The following is a 19,055-nucleotide window of genomic DNA, read 5'->3' as shown; positions in this document are numbered from 1 at the left end:
CTGGTAAGCAGATAATATCTGCGCACCTTTTTAAGAATTTGGGTCTAAATATTTGTATTTTGAGTTATCAGAATCTTTCAAAGGATTTGGGAGAGCATCTCCCATGGTCACAAAGGGAGCTACGATGGCAGTAATACATGTGATAGACTACATGTGTTGCACACTAAATCATAATGACAAATTTTGTCAAAATAATAATCTATGTGAGGGGGGATAAGATCCTCTTTTGGAGAAAATTTCCTGAATTAATTTTATATCATTAATTGTATGGACTCTTCTATAAACCAATGCTATAGACCTTCATCATGGGCAGCCATCTTGAATTTCTCCTGTTGATATCAATGTAACCAAACCGAGGCTGGAAGGACAAAATAGTCTGGTTCCTGTTTGCAAATTATAATAGCATTCATTATTGTTATTCTATATGAGGAACATGACCAAGATGGAGGGGGCATGACAAAGGTCAATACTTTCTTCTTATTGCATAAGTGGTAAACATTCCCACGACGAAAAATGCACAATACCTTCCAAAAGAATGGCATACCTATTTGTTTATTCATTACCTTATGACATGGGTGACACAAATTCTGCTTAATAATATAATAAAATTATTTAACATTTTTATACATAAAATTATGCTTCCAGATATATTTATGTACAGTGGAAAATGGAAACAATACATGCAAGTATCTGAGGGTCAGTTTCGCTTTATTAAAAAAAAAACTGTTAAAATAACTTTTTCTTGCAAACATTTTCAAGTAAGGAGAAGGCTTGCGATACAGCACTGGGTCTGATTTTTAATGTAATACTTTCCCAATCAAAGAAACAAATCACTTTTCAGAAATGTGTCGTTATGTAAAATACCATGCTATGCAAAACAGTTTGAGAAAATAAGAATTGTATGTAGCTTTTGAAAAATGCTTAGCAATTTTAATGGTTAATACCAACAAAAAGGACCTATGGTATAAATGCAAAAAAATAGTTAACGGCCTGGGCCCAATTTCATGGCTCTGCTTACCGCCGAATTCCAAGCTTACGATCACTATTCCCCGCTTACATGCAAGCGCCGAATTTCTGCGCTAGCCTTGTAAGCGTAGAATGCCTAGTTACATTGACTACGCACGGGCAGAAGCCAAAACTTGCCGCTAACCCGTGAAATAGGCTTAAATAAGCACAGAATTCCCTGCTTCCGTAAGTGCTGATTCTGTGCTTACGGTAAGCAGAGCCGTGAAATTGGGCCCGGATGTTTCGACCCAAGCAGAGTCTACTGGGGTTGTCAAACATCGGGCTATTAATAAGGTAAAATATACCTTTGGTAATTACTCTTAAAATAAATGGCAATATAAGTTACCCTATTTGGTTAGAAGTACAGCAGTTTTTGATTTAGTATAAAGCATTTTGTGAATCATTCCACTTCGAATGAATGTGGTTATGGAAAAATATATCGCTTTTTATCCCCAAAAATTTGAATTTGAGAAGCTTATTGACTGAATGTGCGCGAGTGCAGTTACTGGGTGAGAGTTCATGATTTCATGTGTAGCCACAAGCATGTTATGATCAATGATAGCAGGGAGTCCCCCTTAAAGTAGTCTTGAAATCAAGTTGGTAATTGTGCGGTCTTATTTGGCACCCACTGCTCTGTGTATTGTTCCCTCTGTAGTTGCAGGGGACGGTACTCACATCCTCGATCCCAACGTGTGTGTGAGGACAACGCCACGTGCTACCTACGACCATTGTAATCGCACTGCGACTGTTGAATGAATGATTATAAATGTGTTATGGAGATGCATGTGCATGTAATAGGCAGCACTGGCAGATAAATAGACACCGACTAGCGACTTGTCATCAAGTCTACCCTTAAAGGAAAGAAGCAACAGTTCTAACAATTTGAAAGGTGTTTTCTATAGACTGCGCTAGTCTTAAGCATAACCAAACATTGGGACTGATAAAGCGTGTCCTTTGCGTTTTAAAGCCATGTACAGGAGACCAAAGTGGTCCCAAAAATATTTGAATACGCTTGAGGCTTGCACAGTCTATTGAACCATGCGGTTTCCATTATGAGTTAAGGTAATGTTCCTCCCATTAGTTAAATAAAATAAAACTACCCAGAATTATAAGTTAATGTTTGATGCTTTAATTCATCTCCTATTAAAGATTAATTCAAGCATAAAGTGACAATTAAAGTGAATGGAAATTGTTAGTCCATCATCATGTTGCTGCCATTAAGTCTTGCTCCTTGTACAAAAAAGCAATATTGATTCTCATCCTACTAGAAGGTACCAGACTATGTTTTCCCCATGGCCTCCTATTGGATTACTTTTTGAGTGGTAGGAAAAACAAAATGGCGACTAGCCTGACTGACTAGTGAAATTTACTTCTCAACAAGTCGTCCCGCCTCAAATAAGTGCGACTTTGACACTTGTGACGACTAACTTTTAATTCTCAAGAAGCATTGCGGGGCACAATAAAGTGAAATTCATGCTGAAATGATTGAAGGATTGTGTCACTGATGTCTGATTGTGTTTCGTATAAAGTAAACTATGTTTTTGTTATGTGAATAGTCGTGAGCAACATAAATGGTTCATTAAACAGGTAGTCATGACTATTTCGTAATAGTCATGGCGGCACGATGAAGTGAGTAGTTCAAAAACGATAGTCCTGACACGAATAAACAGTCAATAGTTGTGACGACGACACTAGTTGCACCAGTCGCCCAGGCTTAATGGCGACACCATGATAGAGGTCTAAGACCTAATGTTGGAGTATGATATTCAAGACAACATTGAAATACTTACATATCTTTTAATATTTACAAAATAACTGTGGAGATAATTCCGTGGCTACACAGTTGGAGTGAATTTCATGACTTGATTTATTACAATGTTATTTATACAAATTATTTAACCTTAAATTCTCAAGACCTCTCAAATTCTCCTTGAGTTACGGTACCGAGGCTGAATGTAATGTGAGTCGTGTTAGTGGTGTTACTAGAGTAACAGTAGCTATGACACTGGCTGCCTACAAACAATTCTTCAGATTTAATAGATGTCAGGTTTGCATCAGGGATAAAGAATATAATTTGTTTTTACCCATTACACCGATGTGTATTACGCACCGTTTACTTTCCCACAATTTCTGTGAAAACAAATCCACAGGCAAATCACTCGGTTAAATTAACTTAATGCTTGTAAGACACTACCCCCCCCCCCCAGTGTTCCAGTACATGTACCTAGTTACACCACAGGATAAATAACCAACATTTGTTTCCCGATCAACAACCCCATAATTTGGCGTTTTTTTTTATGCTTACGCAGCTCTGTAGGCCCTGTCGACATTTACTTGGAGGATCACATATTATACATTGGCTGCTGCTGTTGCTGCAGCGGTTGCTGCTGCTGCTGCTGTCCAGCCATGAGTTGCTGTGCACCTGCAGGTGCTATGTAATTCTGTGTCATTACTGGAGGTCCCTGCACACCTGCAGGTACACTCCCCTGAGCTGTGTAGGACGTTGATGTAGTGACACCCATCTGATGAATGGAATTGACTGGCATGGCTTGGTATTGGGTCATGTTGTTGGGGCCCTGGGGTTGCTGGCCTGGTAGGGTCTGGTAGGCAGGGGTAGCTCCAGGACTGCAAATAAAAACAACAAACAGTTTTTTACATTCTGCAACTCTGTTTTCCTTTCATCAAACAATAAAAAGATTTAATAGATGGAAATTCGCATCGGGGATAAGAATACCAATTATGGTTTTACGTGTTGCACTGTATACTCTGTACAATGTATTGCTTTCCCGAGTTCTGTGAACAAAATCACAGGCATTACATTATTCGGGTGGATTCGAACCCACGACCTTTGCAATTCTAGAGCAGTGTTTTACCACATAGACCACCGAGATTGCCCGGTGGCTAAAAAATATTAAACATCATTTATATAGCGCATTATGATTCATAGATTTCTCAGTGACCTTAACGATAGGAGCAAAAGCTAAAATATATTAAACAAAAGCCCATATTACTATATTATAAAATTACCAAACAGTATTTATTGACAACTACATTGTGAGAAATAACCTCTTTCTCAAAAACTATGTATCTCACAATGTTTTATACTACCAACCTCTGCTCTGTACCAAGTAAAGTTTTTATGCTAACAATTATTTAAAGGCAGTGGACACTTTTGGCAATTACTCAAAATAATTATTATCATAAAACCTCACTTGGTAACGAGTAATGGGGAGAGGTTGATAGTATAGAACATTGTGAGAAACGGCTCTCTCTGACGTGACATAGTTTTCGAGAAAGAAGTAATTTTCCATGAATTTGATTTCGAGACCTCAGATTTAGAATTTGAGGTCTCGAAATCAAGCATCTGAAAGCACACAACACCGTCTGACATGGGTGATTCTCCTTTCATAGTTATCTCGCAACTTCCACGACCAATTGAGCTCAAATTTTCACAGGTTGGTTACTTAATGCATATGTTGAGATATACAAGTGAGAAGACTGGTCTTTGACAATTACCAATAGTGTCCAGTGTCTTTAAAATAATTACCAAAAAGTGACCAGTACCTTTAAGCACACAAAATGTAGCTAAGCAACATTTTCAATAACTGGGTAAGTGAATAAGGTAACCAGCTAAAATATCATTCGTCATGCAAAGTCAGTGACTGGTTTCCTGCCGAGTTTAGTTTAGCGGATAAGACGAGAGAGAGATAGACTTACTGTGAATACATTGCTTGACCAGGTTGTGCCATCGTCATCTGCCCCTGCTGCATAATGGGCTGGCCCATCTGACCTGGTGCCCCTTGTGGTACGTACATACCCTGGGGTTGACCATACTTGAAGGAGGGTGGAAAATAAAGCAGAATATAACGTCAGAGGTGTAACTTGAAAAGGAAAACAAAGTTGGGGCTGGGTCTATCTATATGGGTGCAGTGTTCATTCCATGCACAAGCTAGCTTATTGGGTCGATATGCGACAATCACATGCCAATAGGAGAGAATTGCAAAAATTTTCTAAATTATGTCTTTCTTTCTGAAAGTTTGTATATACTCAGCGCATTGAGGACCTTGTTTGGTAGATATGCGCGCTATATACAGGCCTGTGAGCGGGTCATGAAAAAAAAAGCGGAAAATTGTTGTCCGGATTTTGGGCCAGCACTACGAACGTAATAAAAGGCTTTAATTAAAAACTGAAGCGTAGACAACACATTCACAGAAACATAGGCCACAATTCTTACATGTAACAATGTGTTGTGCATCCTCATTTTCAATATATTTTTGTAGCATTCCTTTAGGAATAAATCCACAAGCGCGATGAGTCCTCGTCGTCGACTGCCATTTATTTTACTTCTCGCCAAAAATTACACACTGTACACATCACAACGTACATCGCGTGGTGGAAAAACATGTGTGCCTAATCTTGTCTCAAGGTGTTGGCTTTTTAGTTAAGCGCCCTCTATTGGCACAATGGACCAATGACATTGAAGTACATGTAAAATAAATACATGCGCTAAACGAAAAAGCAGGTACGTGCTGCTTGACGATCTATTTCGAATGTCAAAAAAAAGAAGATAAAAACGGAACGGGAAAAAAGCGGAGCCCGCAAGAAAAACAACAGGAAAAAAGCGGAACCCAAGAAAAATGCGGACGGGAAAAATTAAAAAGAGCGGAAATCCGCTTTAAAGCGGAGATTTCACAGGCCTGTATATAAGACTTCAAAAGTTTTCAGAATTATTTCTTGCTTTCTGAAAGTTTGTATATACTCAGCGCCTTGAGTACCTTGTTTAGTAAATACGTGCGCTATATAAGACTTCAAAAGTTTTCAGAATTATTTCTTTCTTTCTGAAAATTTGTATACTCGGCGCCTTGAGTACCTTGTTTGGTAGATACGCGCGCCATATAAAACTTATACATTTACTATTATTATTATTATTTACTTCAGATCAAATTCACAAAAATCACAAATATAAAACCATTTAGAATATCCCAAATTGCTCATTAGGGCAGGTTAAAACCAAAAATAAATACAAAGAAAAAAAAATATTCTGAATTCAGCTTCCTTTGGCCAAACCACACAATTGTTACAAAAAACCTATGATTTCCAGTTAAAATTGAAGAAATATTTACAGGTTGTTCAGCATATCCAGGCATGCCTTGAGCAGGCATTCCTTGTGGGTACTGCTGTGCGCCAGTCATCATGTTAGTGTTCTTGAGGGAGTAACCGTAGACAGGTGCCTCCTTCATTAACTTGTGATACATCTCAAATGCATCTACTAGCTTGCCGTTGAGAACGGTAAGATCCATGTGTTTCCGATCCACGGATTCAAGTTCTTGATCGATGAGAGGGTTCATTCTCTTGCAGGTATCTGTAAAGATTAAGAAAATATTAATATAATAATAGGAATGAAAGCTTTAACAGCACACAAACCCATCAAAGTGCTCTTGGCGCTATAACAAACAATAACATACATATTTACCAAAATTGAAACTTGAGCCTAAGCTATGGAGAAATCTAGAACATGTGGTCAAGAAATAGAATACAAATGCGATATCTAAGAAAAAATCGAAGGGTAAAAATCAATAACATACACAAGTACAAAAACCAAAATTGAAAGTAAGCCTAAGCTAAGAACTTGTGGTATAGAAATGCAATACAAATGCACTATTTAAGAAAACATTGGTGGGTAAACAAAATCAAACCATTAACTCAAATTTCAAAATGGGTTCAAGAAACAGATGATATTACTAGTGCTGGCAATTTGTTCCAAAGGAGAAGGAGATGTTAGAAAGCAAAAACACCCAAGTAATCAGAGCTAAACATTTGTTTAAATAAAAGTCTGAAATCAGACAAAAGTCTGAAAAATCTCAACCCAGACAACAAGATATTAGACTTGCTTGGACTGACCTTCTAAGACGAGCATTTCTTGTGTATCTGGTCTCTGCTCCGTTGGATCAGCATTCTGTAACATCTCAATACATTTATCCATCTGATCTTCGTTAATGTCAACGACCTCTGGAGTCATCGCTTCAATCGTCCGAACCTCAACCTCCTCATCGAACGACACTTTCTTTTCCCGTTCCCGAATATCTAATTGGAAAAGAAAGTTAGGAGTAACGTTATTTGCTTGTTAAGTAAAAGTTAACATTAAACGCAGAACATCCTAACGGCGCCTTTGTGTTTGAACCAGCGCCGCCACAGCTGAAGTACAGTTTTAGTGTGCACACCAGCGATGGTAATTATTGCAATTCTGGGAAAACCTTTTCCCGAGCATGCGCAGACATATCAAGTCTTTGGACGAGGCGTTAGTTGTATCTCTCACGTAATGCATCAAGGTATTTCACCAATAGAGGGTGTTTATTATCATTAAATCGCATTGTTCTGAAAAGCCTTCAAGCATTCAATGTTTCTTGCCTTTGTTGTAGAACGCAAAGTAATTGAGTTAATTAACACTGTGACCCTGTAATAGACCCTTCCCATGAAATATGTAAATTGCACATAGCGCGTGCGCACTAACGTTTTGGTTGGCAAAATGAGGGAACATCGTGCTGTTTTGTACACGGCTAATGGGTGCGTGACGTAGACGCGATTGGGCGTCTGCTTTTTAGTGCACAACTCTATGGCGTTTGCCAACCAACAGGGTCTGTACGCATGCGTGAATGTAATTAGCATATTTCATGGGAAGGGTCCATTGGAACTCATGCGATGTCAACCCATTAACTATTGTCATGGAAAGCAGAAGCTAGACCAACTTGGTGGGCTCTAAATCTAATTTAGTCCACCAAGGGCGACCGATCCAACAAAAAATCTCATGTTTAGATATGGGGCCGTCATTGCTGGAGTGCAATTCTAGGGGAAATTTGTGCTGGACAGCACAGTGTATTTTGCTGTGTGAACTTTGTAAGCTCTATGCAGGCCCGCCTGGCACCGCCCACCATGGCTACAACATTGGTTACTTCCCTAGCTTATTCCGACTGAACTTACCTGCATCGGTCTCAGCTGTCAGATCTGCAGTCACAAAGTTTGATGGCAAGAGTCCCGTCCCTCTGAAGTTCTCCCCTTTCCACCAATTAGAATCACTGCAAACAAATAACAAATTACAAAATTAATTGTCATTGCTTATATTTGTTTGAATACTTTGATGTTGAATTTCATACAGCCAAACTAGAAAGCACTTAATAGAGTGTCCACGTCCACCATTTTAAGGGACAAAAGCCATGGACTTGCCCCAAAATTTGTATGGCACGCGCATTTTCAGGAAGAATTCTATGACCTTTAACCTCAAACAACAAATATATTTCCTATTGGAAAACAACAGGAGACTTCGGAACGCTAGGTGGCAGCAGACCTACCAGGTCAATTTCCATTGTTTACGTAGTTCTGAGCACACGCACATTACCGAGAACAATGAATTTTACCTGGTAAGTCTGCTGCCACCAAGCGTCCTGAAAGTCCCCTATTATTGAACCTTACCTATCATCTAAAATGCTAATAAGTTCTCCCGCTTTGAACGTCAGCTCGTTATCCTCCGCAGCCTCAAAGTCATAGAGTGCTTTGACCTTTCTAGGTTCCCTCTTTGGTGATGATGTAGTGTGTGTTGGCGTCACGCTGGCATACATACTGGCAGAGGGGTAAAGGCTGGATGTTTTCGCTTTATCGTTCTCTTGTAACGAGAGTCGAATAGCTGTGGAAAGTAGGAACAAATTCGTATCAATTTATTATCAATACAAATTAGTGGGCTGACATTTCCATCCCAGTAGAGTCTTTCTCAAAGGCTAAACGTTTTAGTGAATTAAAAGATTCGTTTTTACAAATCGGGAGGCCATTTGGATCAGACGTAGGGGGAGAACACTCTCAACATAGCTTACAAGCTCCAGAACATTTAGGACCAATAAGTCCAAACCATGCCTACAACGCCCTCTATGTCCACCAAGAAAGAGTATAAAAGGCAGTTCGGTTTTGGACTCGGTCACCAGTCTGACGAAGCTCCTAGCTTAGGAGTGAAACGTAATTACTAAATTAAAAGTAACATCATACATAGTTTTGGATTTGTAAAAACAAATCTTTGAATTCATGATCATCAACAATCCAGATGAACTGATTTAAATAAGGCTTTAGTGTTTTTATGTTTCGATTTGTTAGTGTATTTAAGATTGGTGCTTTTGTCAAAAAAACATTTGGGCCCCAAAAGACCCTAAAGCATACAAATTTGACGAGCAAAATGCAAAATATTCCAAATTGACAAAGCGCTATATAAGAACCCAGCCATCGATTTCACCATACTCTTCCTAACTTAAGATTAATCTTAGAACTAAGGATGAGTTCCAACCCTGCACTGTAGCATGCAGACCTTAAAGGAACACTTTGCCTTGTATCGGACGAGTTGGTCTATAAAAAGCGTTTGTAACCGTTTGTTATAAAATGCATAATGGTTAGAAAGATGTTGTAAAAGTAGAATACAATGATCTACACAAATATGCCTCGAAATTGCACGGTTTCCTTTTACCTCGTCGACTAACACGGTCGGCCATTTATGGGAGTCAAATTGTTCACTCCCATAAATGGCCGACCGTGTTTCTACGTGACGTAAAAGGAAAACCTTGAAATTCCGAGGAATGTTTGTGTGGATCAATATATTCTACTCTTGGGTTATCTTTCTAACCATATGCATTTTGTAACAAACGGTTTCAAACGCTTTTCAAAGACCAACTCGACCGATCCAAGGCAACGTGTTCCTTTAAGATTAATCCTAAGTTAGGACGAGTTACTTGAGATAGGATTAATCCTAGCGTTTTGTGAAGTAGTATTATATAATTGTTTACCTTTTGCAATGTCGTCTTCCTCTTGTTGGGTTGACACAACATCTGGGTTACTTGATGGAGCGGGTCGCGGTGACGGTGCCTAAAAAAAACAAAAATTAGGAAATAATTTTAGCTGAAAATAGTGATGATTTTCGCTGAGGAGCAGTAGGTCACATTTAAGTGATGCTTAACACCATGGGGCTGCTTCCTGCTAGCCCTGAAAGTGTATAAATCTACAGGCAGTAAGCGCAGAATTTCATCATAAACAGAACCATGAAATATACAATCTGAGAAATGTTTCACCAATGAAACATTTCATAGAATCAAATAATGTTCGATCCCCCCTTTCTCTACAATCACATTCCTGAGAGCGGCATCATTTCTTAAAATGTTCTACAGCTGCACTTCTTTGCACCAAGTTCATTTTTACGCTCATTAATTTTTTGCTGTGATTACCAAAGGTATACCCTCCCTAGAATGCTGGGGTTGCGTTCCACCAGCGCAAACATTGCCAACGTTTGTGCACGGTAGCCAACAATTTAAATTGGAACGAGTTGTGCGCCGTCACCGTTTGGCGAACGTTGGCAACTTTACGCGAACACACTTCTGAGGTGTTGGCAAGTGGTTTTTAAAATGACGGACAAACATACAGTATTATTTCTTTGTCACAAACATAATTACATTGTACTTTCGGTTGTTGATATTGAAGATTTGAAATAACACAGCTAGTTAGTTGATGTAATGATGTACAGAAGGGGACTACATACAGCAGAAACAAAGTTTTAAAAAATACTAGTACAGTGCACGCCATCTTCATTTCAGGGCACCGCCGTATTGAGTTCCAAAAACAAAAAACGTTCCAAAAAATAAAAAAACGTTTGCGCGAACAGTTGCGATAGGTTCGCGCGAGTGGAACGCACCCCTGATTATACCTACTTACAGAACTTACCTTTGAGCTTTGCTGGTCTGTTGATGGAAAGTCTATTCCTTCAGATTTTAAACTGTTGTAAAGTTGTACTATCAGGCTGAATGTAAAAGAAAAAGAAAAAGTAAATAAATTACCTGGGGTGGATTTCACAAAGAGTTAAGACTAGTCTTATCTCGAATTAGGATAAGTTACTTGTTCTTACTTTGGACTAGACTTAAAGGCAGTGGACATTATTGGTAATTACTCAAAATTATTATTAGCATAAAACCTTACTTGGTAACGAGTTATGGGGTTGAAAGTATAAAACATTGTGAAAAACACTTCGTGTATGATCTCAACATATCATATGCATAAAATAACAAACCTGTGAACATTTGAGCTCAATTGGTCATTGAAGTTGTGAGATAATAATGAAAGAACAAACACCCTTGTTAACGAAGTTGTGTGCTTTCTGATGCTTGATTTTAAGGCCTCAAATTCTAAATCTGAGGTCTCGAAATCAAATTCGTGGAAAATTACTTCTTTCTCGAAAACTACATTACATCAGAGGGAGCCATTTCCCTCAATGTTTTATACTATCAACCTCTCCCCATTACTCGTTACCAAGTAAGGTTTTGTGCTAATAATTATTTTGAAAAATTACCAATAGTGTCCACTGCCTTTAAAAAAGGAAAAACGCAATTCGTCTAAAGCTTTCTTCTGCTTAAACATGTTGAATTGATTCTGCTGCAAACTACTGTTTAGATTTGTGCTGACACAAATAGTATTTAATGTCATTAAGGATGTCATTTTAAACGAAAGAATTTTTTTTTTCTCAAATCTTACTTTAATTGTGGATCGTTCTTGAACTCCTCCGCCCACTCCTTGATTAAACCCTTCATCTTTTCAGAAACTTTAGGGTGACCCTTCAGGAAAGAACAAATAATTACAAAATATTAGTTTGTATTGGTGTCTAGATATCTAAGCATACTTATTTAATTGTGAATTGTTGGCAACAAACTTTTCCACCTTCTTAGAAGATGTGGAAAGACACATTTTTGGGCATTTCTGGTTTTAGCTAAATGCGTGTGTGTCTGTTTACACAGGCCTCAACCTTTAGCTTCAGAGGGGCAAGGCCGCTTGGCCTCAAAAGCTCTCAAAAAGAAAGGGGCACCAAGGCCAACTGAAAGGGCACCAAGGCCATTTTCAAACCTTTATTTGTTGATGATTATGTTAAAATACTTTCCACTGATTTCAAGATGGTGGTCAACTTTCCAACCCATATTTATTTCATTGTCGCTGAAATTGAATATAAGTTTAAAAATATTTGTTTCTGAATTATTTACAGTTTTTTTGCAGCGCTCGAATTGCAAACGATTACCCCAGTAATTAACTTACCCCCTAACCCTTATTCATCGACTTAATTAAACTCCCTTCTGCTCATCTGAAAACAAATCATTGCTCCAGAACAAAGAATTGTTGAAAAAATCATACAGAAAAAATATTAAGAAAAATAATTCCCTGCGTGCTAATCTGAAGAAAAAAGATCAATTAGTCTCTGGCTCACCACTACCCCAACTCTGCGAGACAAACGAGCCCAACCCACCCCACGCCAACAACCCCCATCATACACCAACAACCCGGAGGCTCAGCTAAATCCGATGATTTGGAAAAATATTTATTTCTTTTTTTTCCCTTCTTTTTTTATATAAATATGATTAAGAAAATTAAAAACGAACCCCCAACCCCTTAGCACAAAATAATTGGCCTAGCATTTAGCTAAACTTGTAAGTTGTATTTTGCATGCCGGCGTTTATGCCATGCTAGACTGCGCTTAATAATTACTATAAAAAAAGTAAACAAACACACCTAATTAAAAAATGCTTCTAAAGTTGGCACTTTGCTACCACTCTAGCCCTTTCGCCTCCCTGCTTATCTTGCATCTTTTGTGGGATGGCATGCTGATTAATCCATAATTAACTTGATGGAGTATGATGGTTGCCAAATTAGGGCTCTGCCGTTTGACATTTTACAATTCCACGCTTGTTGTGTGTACACAAACATGTGTTTGGCAATGAAAAACAAAGTCGCAAGGCAGGCAGATCACTGGTAGTGGTTGGTCACAAACATTAATCCAGTACAAGCCTTGGACACCAGCGAAATAGCCAGGGGAAAAACATAGACTGTATCCAGCCCCCGGCCGCGCGCCTCCCCCGCCCCATCCGCTACAAATACAGATCTCAATGGACAAAATCAGTGCGAACATGCGTAATTTAATGTAGGGACTTGTAGCAAGTTTATACATTGGAGTAGTCTGGTGCTGCGTTTTTAGTAGTAAACAGCTCAACTACGTTTGATATGGTTACCATGCCACATTCTCGACACATTTTTTATTGCACAGAAGCAGCATTGTGAAAAACTAGTGTGCGGGTTCGTACGTTCCGAATTTTACCTCCATATAAATTAAATGGGTCACAATGTTAACATTAAATAACTTTTTCAAATAAATAATGTTATGGAATCAATGGAAAAGGGCACGACGGCCAAGTGGCTGTAAGGTACGTGATTTTTAAAAGGGCTTCACGGCAATTGGCTGGGGCATCGCGGCAATGGCCGCTGGTGGTCGCTGTAGAGGTCGAGGCCTGTTTACATGCACAAAAGCCTACCTTGGATAGCCAGCAACTTTGTTTTTAATTACCCATGCTGTGAAGTCTTATTAAATATTTATCTTTCCTTCGCCTCATGTATGTTCAAATGGACCAACCAATAATGTACAAATATTAAGCACACTTTAATTGTGGATTGTTGGCTTTAGCTTAGATTGGGACAACGTTGGAACATTGCTATCTCACCTTGTTTATTATTGTCCGAGCTTCTGAAGTGAAATCTCTTGAGCTAACCTCTAGATGGAACACCTTCCCGCAGTTACTGACGCATGCACCCAAGAGCTACAATAAAAATAAACAAAACCATAGTTATCCATTTTAACCAAACCTTCCTCCATGTTTCATTGAGACAACAAGTCCAATTAGGAAGGTGCCAAATTCACCACATGAAGTTATTCTTTTTCCAGTCTTTCACAGATGCATTAATTTACGTTGTGGCTCATGCACCAGTGGTCGAAGAGTCCTCGTAGATATTACCAACTCCATCCTAACTCGCTAGTCTTAACTCTTTGTGACATCCACATCCACGGGCCTTCTCAAACCTCAGCTTTGGCTACGGCCCCAGGCTCCTTCTGCTGATGTCCGAATCACAGCGTGCAATACTCCCAGCTCCAAACATGCAGGTTAAAAGCATATTAATTGCGTACGCAGCACGCGAAGGCTAAGCTTGAACCCAAGCCCAAGCCAAGGTTTGAGAAAGGCCTCTGGTTTTAACAAAATGTTATTGGGCAAAAATAAGTAAACACGAATTACCACTAGTTTGTTGTAAAGAATGTCAAAGATAAGCATACATAAAGATAGAGCATGAAAGAGAGACAATTAACCAAAAATCCTTTAAAAAAAGGGGGGAACTGTCGGTCACCTGTACATTCAAGTTCGTACCAATCTGATCCCAGTCCAAAATTGTTGGTGTGAGGTGACATAAGAGTGGAAGATAATGGATGATTGAGGTCACCTCTATTAAAGCTGTAAGGTGCTGAACACTATTTTGAATTGTGACTTACCGTGATCGCCTTCAGGCACACAAGTGGAACTGGATTCCTTATCCTCTTCATTATAGATTTTAAGACATCTTTAGCTCTGTTGTTATAGAAATAAATGAAGCAGAACGCATGGAATTGAAAAGGTTAAAAATCTGAGAAATTTACTCATGACACAAAAAGTATCTTTACATTCGTAGGCTTCATACACCTTGACCAGTAAACATCAAATCAATCTGTTTTTTAATTTCAAATGTCCATGAGAAACCCCAAAACAAAATATTTAACATCTAGCATATAATATTGTGTTCTCCATCGTGGTATATTCAGGGATTTTTTTCTTCATGGATTTATCTTTCCAAGGTATGCACATTTTTGTTGCTATTAAATTATTCATATAAACAACATGAAGTATTTAATAGCATGAAGTGTTGTTCTCCCTTAAAAGCAAGTGATCCACTGGCTAAAATGCCAGTTCAAACATCTGAGGACAAGTCAGAATTCTCTCCAAGTGGTTCAGCTGGCTTGTTAAAAATCATCTATAAATATTTAATTTGAAATATTGACTACTGAAACAGCTGATGGAACAATAAAATCAAATTAACTTCTGGCTAGTAGTCACTAGGGGCAAACCCTGGAACGGTAGAAGGACATGGCCAAGTGGTCCACTGTACCGAACTTGAGCTCTTGGGGTCAAGTCATTGGAGTTTGGGTTTAAACTCCGTCATAATTAGGGCAAGAGCTCAGGAGAAAATCCACAAGACTACAGGGCTTGTGGCTCAAAACGTTTACTGGACCAGAAATTTGTGTACAAGACCTGAATCAAAATGAGAAAAAAATTCCCCAGTCCTGACACAGCCACAACCTAATATGCATGTTTTTATTTGAACTACTAAACTTTTAAGAGAGACACCTTTTTGTTGATCTCAGACTTTTGTTAATTGGTGTACATGTTTGGTACAGCCACAAACCTTCCTGGGATTAACCAGTATTGCTTTTAATCACATACCCAAGCTCTGGGGTCACAAGGATTTCTCTTTCTTTCACCTCTTGTATTTTCAAATGGACCAATCAACTTTACGGCACTGAGTGTTATTATTTAAAGACAATGGACACTATTGTTAAGTGTCAAAGACCAGTCTTCTCACTTGGTGTATCTCAACATGGGCATAAAATAACAAACCTGTGAAAATTTGAGCTCGATTGGTCGTCGGAGTTGTGAGATAACTATGAAAGAAAAAACACCCTTGTCACACAAAGTTGTGTGCTTTCAGATGTTTGATTTCGAGACCTCAAATTCTAAACTTGAGGTCTCGAAATCAAATTCGTGGAAAACTACCTCTTTCTCAAAAACTATGTCACTTCAGAGGGAGCCATTTCTCACGATGTTTTATACTATCAACCTCTACCCATTACTCATTAATAAGTAAGGTTTTAAGCTAATAATTATTTTGAGTAATTACCAATAGTCTTTAAGCTGCCTTTAAGCTGTTCAGCAAGTGATAATTATACTTATTCAATTGAAAGATATTTTAGAGACTCAAAGTCAACATTTGTGCAAAAATTGTTTGTTATTCAATTGAACTACACAAGGCCACCAGAATTGACCAGTCATAAGTTTACTGGCCTGACAGTGACACTATCAACTCAGTGTAAACTCAGGCCTGATACTTCACAGAGGCAACGGAGGCGATTGCCTCCATTGCCCCTTGCCATTGCCTTGGTGCCCTTGAAATGCTCCAGTAGAAATTTACAATTTCCTCATAGGGTGCCCTTTGCTGAAGAGAAAATGCCTTGATGCCCTTGCCCTTTCAAAAACGAAGCTCACAGGCCTGTAAACTTCTAGCCCTGGTGATACTTGTGTCCTTTTAAGAGCAAGTACTTTCACTCAAGGTTTCTTTCCACTGAGTAAGTTATGACAGTAGAAAGGTTATGTTTGAAATGTAACTTACGCTTGTGGACTGCCGGCAACTTTATCGCATATATCTAATATCACACCCCAATCCTCAGCAACATTGTTGTCATTTGTTGCTTTCTCTGTAGGGTTAAACAAAATTACATTATACCTTTTATTTAAAAACATTACACACAACCTGGGAAGCAGAGGGATCACCTTCAGGGGATGTTTTGTCACCTTTCATTTCTACTGAAAATACTTTGGTCTTCTGATAATTAAAAGTGTGAATGAGACATATTGCCACAAACCATAGAGGAAAAATGCACAAACACATTCACATGACTGTGACTCGCGAGTGAGGTTAGACAGATACAGCAAGATGATTCCTCCATGAGTCTGAGTCATCATAATTGTCGATAATATAAATTAATTTATTATCAATCAATTTATTTGCAACCGCGGTAAACAACAGAGCTTTGATTTGATCGAGTCTTTTGTAAACAGGACGAGATGACCCAGGGTTTTTCTTCGGTCGGGGGATTTGAGAATGCTCCAACAATGCGCATGGATGTACACCCTCATCAGCTCACTCATCCCAGCATGCCCGTTGTTGGATGGATGAGGCACTCCCGAGTGGTGGGACCGTCTACCTCCATGAGAAAACTTAAGTCCACTGTATTTTATTTTTAAGACTTAAGAGCTGCAAAGAGTGTACTGTAAGTCATATCATCAGTGAGAGGGTTTTGGTTAGGTTGGCCCTCTATGGTTGGTTGGCCCATGTTGGCATCAGTTTAGTTATAAATTAAAAGGAAAAGTTTCTGTATGGCGCCACCACTTTTTCATTCGAAATAAAATAATATAGTATCTAATTTACCTGATTGATATATCCCTTTTTGTAAAAATGAGTGAAAAAGTGGTGGCGCCATACGGAAAGTTATCCAATTAAAAAGAGGTTTTTTTTATAGAATTTACTAGCTGTGTAGATTATATTTGGATGGTTGGAGTTTTAAATTTTATCAACATGAATCCCTTTAACAAAAATCTTTGTTTAATCTCGTCATGAATAAACAATCCACATCAAAATGTGCGGATCATTAAATGGAAATTATTAACAAAACCAATCCCTTATCCACGCAACTGGACCGGTCCCACACTCACGAAAAACTATTGTCTTATCAAATTATCTTTTATGTCATGTATGCAACCTGCAGTTCATGAGGATAGCTCTATCGTTTATAAAACGGGAAACACAGCGACAGTTTTTATATATTCCGTAAGTCAACTCTAGTCTCTAAATCAAACAAAAACGCATCCATAAATATCCAAGTAACTTAGGAAATCACTGACATAGTATTTATCTACTCTACTTCAATTTCAACTTACCAACACTTTGGTCAAAAGGTGAGGAACCCCCAAAAAGCGGCATTTTGTAAGGAAGTTTTTGACGCTATACTGCTGAGTAATTTACTCTCAGACGTCCGTGACCATCAGATTCACAGGTCACGCAATGCACTTGTGCGCATGATCACATCTACCCTTTCTAGCCATGACGTCATCGTAAACATTACAAAACAACACATGATCAAAATGTGGTCGGTGAGGGGGGAGATGACGAGCAAATTTTTAAACAATGACTTTGTCCATTCTTTAAAATTTCAACAAAAACCGTATGCCGATATGGGCATCCACGCATATTATTTGGGTAAGAAACATAGAAATAGAATTCACGGCTATCGGCTCATTAGTCTTACTTCAATACGCCAATATTATTAATTTCCGTGAACGGTCTCTCCCGCGGTTGTGGATTATGAACAAGATCGTCTCGAATCAAGACTATCAACAAGGACACAGTACCATTGATCTCCATTATACTGACTGGATAGGACATTGCGCTATGCTGCGTGCATAAACACGCGGCCCAACAATGGCGGCGCAATTCTCCTTCAAACGGGTTAAACTAATGCGGTCCTACTAAAAGCCGACAACAAGCCGACAACGCCGACAACAAGTCCAGAGCGCCGCCAACACGCCGCCAACACGTTTTAAATACCTCAAAAATGGCAAATAAACCATATACATTTTAGAACTATATGTGTTCTGTAATATAAACATAAAGTTAATGTAAAAACTTCACAAAAAGTGTGAATTTTTAACCAGAAAAAAACTTCACTTGCACGGAAAGCGGTCGGACGCCATCTTGGCTTAAAAACCGTGTTTGGACCAGACCATTATGATACGGGTAGATTTAGCACTTGTCAACAACAGAGGGCGGGCTTCATTTGAAGACCTTCACTGCAGTGTGCACAGTGCATGACGCCTGCCCTCTATTGCTAAGTCTGACTCACCCGCATCATAATGGACTGGTCCAAACACGATTTTAAGCCAAGATGGCGTCCGACCGTTCTCCGTGAACGTTAAGTTTTTTTTTCTGGTTAAAAATTCACACTTTTCGTGAAGTTTTTCCATTAAATTTATGTTTATATTACAAAACACACATAGTTCTAAAATTTATATGGTTTATTTGCCATTTTTGAGGTATTTAAAACTTGTTGGCGGCGTGTTGGCGGCGCTCTGGACTTGTTGTCGGCGTTGTCGGCTTGTTGTCGGCTTTTAGTAGGACCCAACTAATGTGCACTTGGTCGGGTTTGAGTCTGTCAGTTGAAGTTGTAAATTGAGAATAGAAATGTGGGGAAAACATGACGATCGATAGTTTGAAGTATGAAAAAGTTTCTGAGTGAAATGCAATAAAGCAAACTAACTTTACACTTGTTTCTATCAAATGCCCTATTAGTATTATGATAATGA

The 19,055-nt window shown here is 38.7% G+C and overlaps 1 protein-coding gene across 1 annotated transcript; it reads right to left on the bottom strand.

Annotated features, from left to right (window-relative positions):
* Positions 1-536: 536 nt before the first annotated feature.
* Positions 537-17,760, bottom strand: LOC139949877 (signal transducing adapter molecule 2-like). The gene is made up of 13 exons (XM_071948437.1): positions 17,634-17,760; positions 16,306-16,390; positions 14,378-14,453; positions 13,560-13,655; positions 11,554-11,633; positions 10,750-10,825; positions 9,822-9,900; positions 8,473-8,683; positions 7,984-8,078; positions 6,907-7,089; positions 6,129-6,367; positions 4,723-4,838; positions 537-3,630 (listed from the first exon to the last, which is right to left on the bottom strand). The coding sequence occupies exons 1-13, from the start codon at positions 17,674-17,676 to the stop codon at positions 3,348-3,350; spliced, it is 1,662 nt and encodes a 553-aa protein (XP_071804538.1). The 5' UTR covers positions 17,677-17,760; the 3' UTR covers positions 537-3,347.
* Between the last annotated feature and the right edge of the window lie 1,295 nt (positions 17,761-19,055).

This window comes from Asterias amurensis, chromosome 17, assembly GCF_032118995.1.
Source record: "Asterias amurensis chromosome 17, ASM3211899v1".
NCBI lineage: Eukaryota > Metazoa > Echinodermata > Asteroidea > Forcipulatida > Asteriidae > Asterias > Asterias amurensis.
This window is presented reverse-complemented; position numbering and strand designations above follow the sequence as displayed.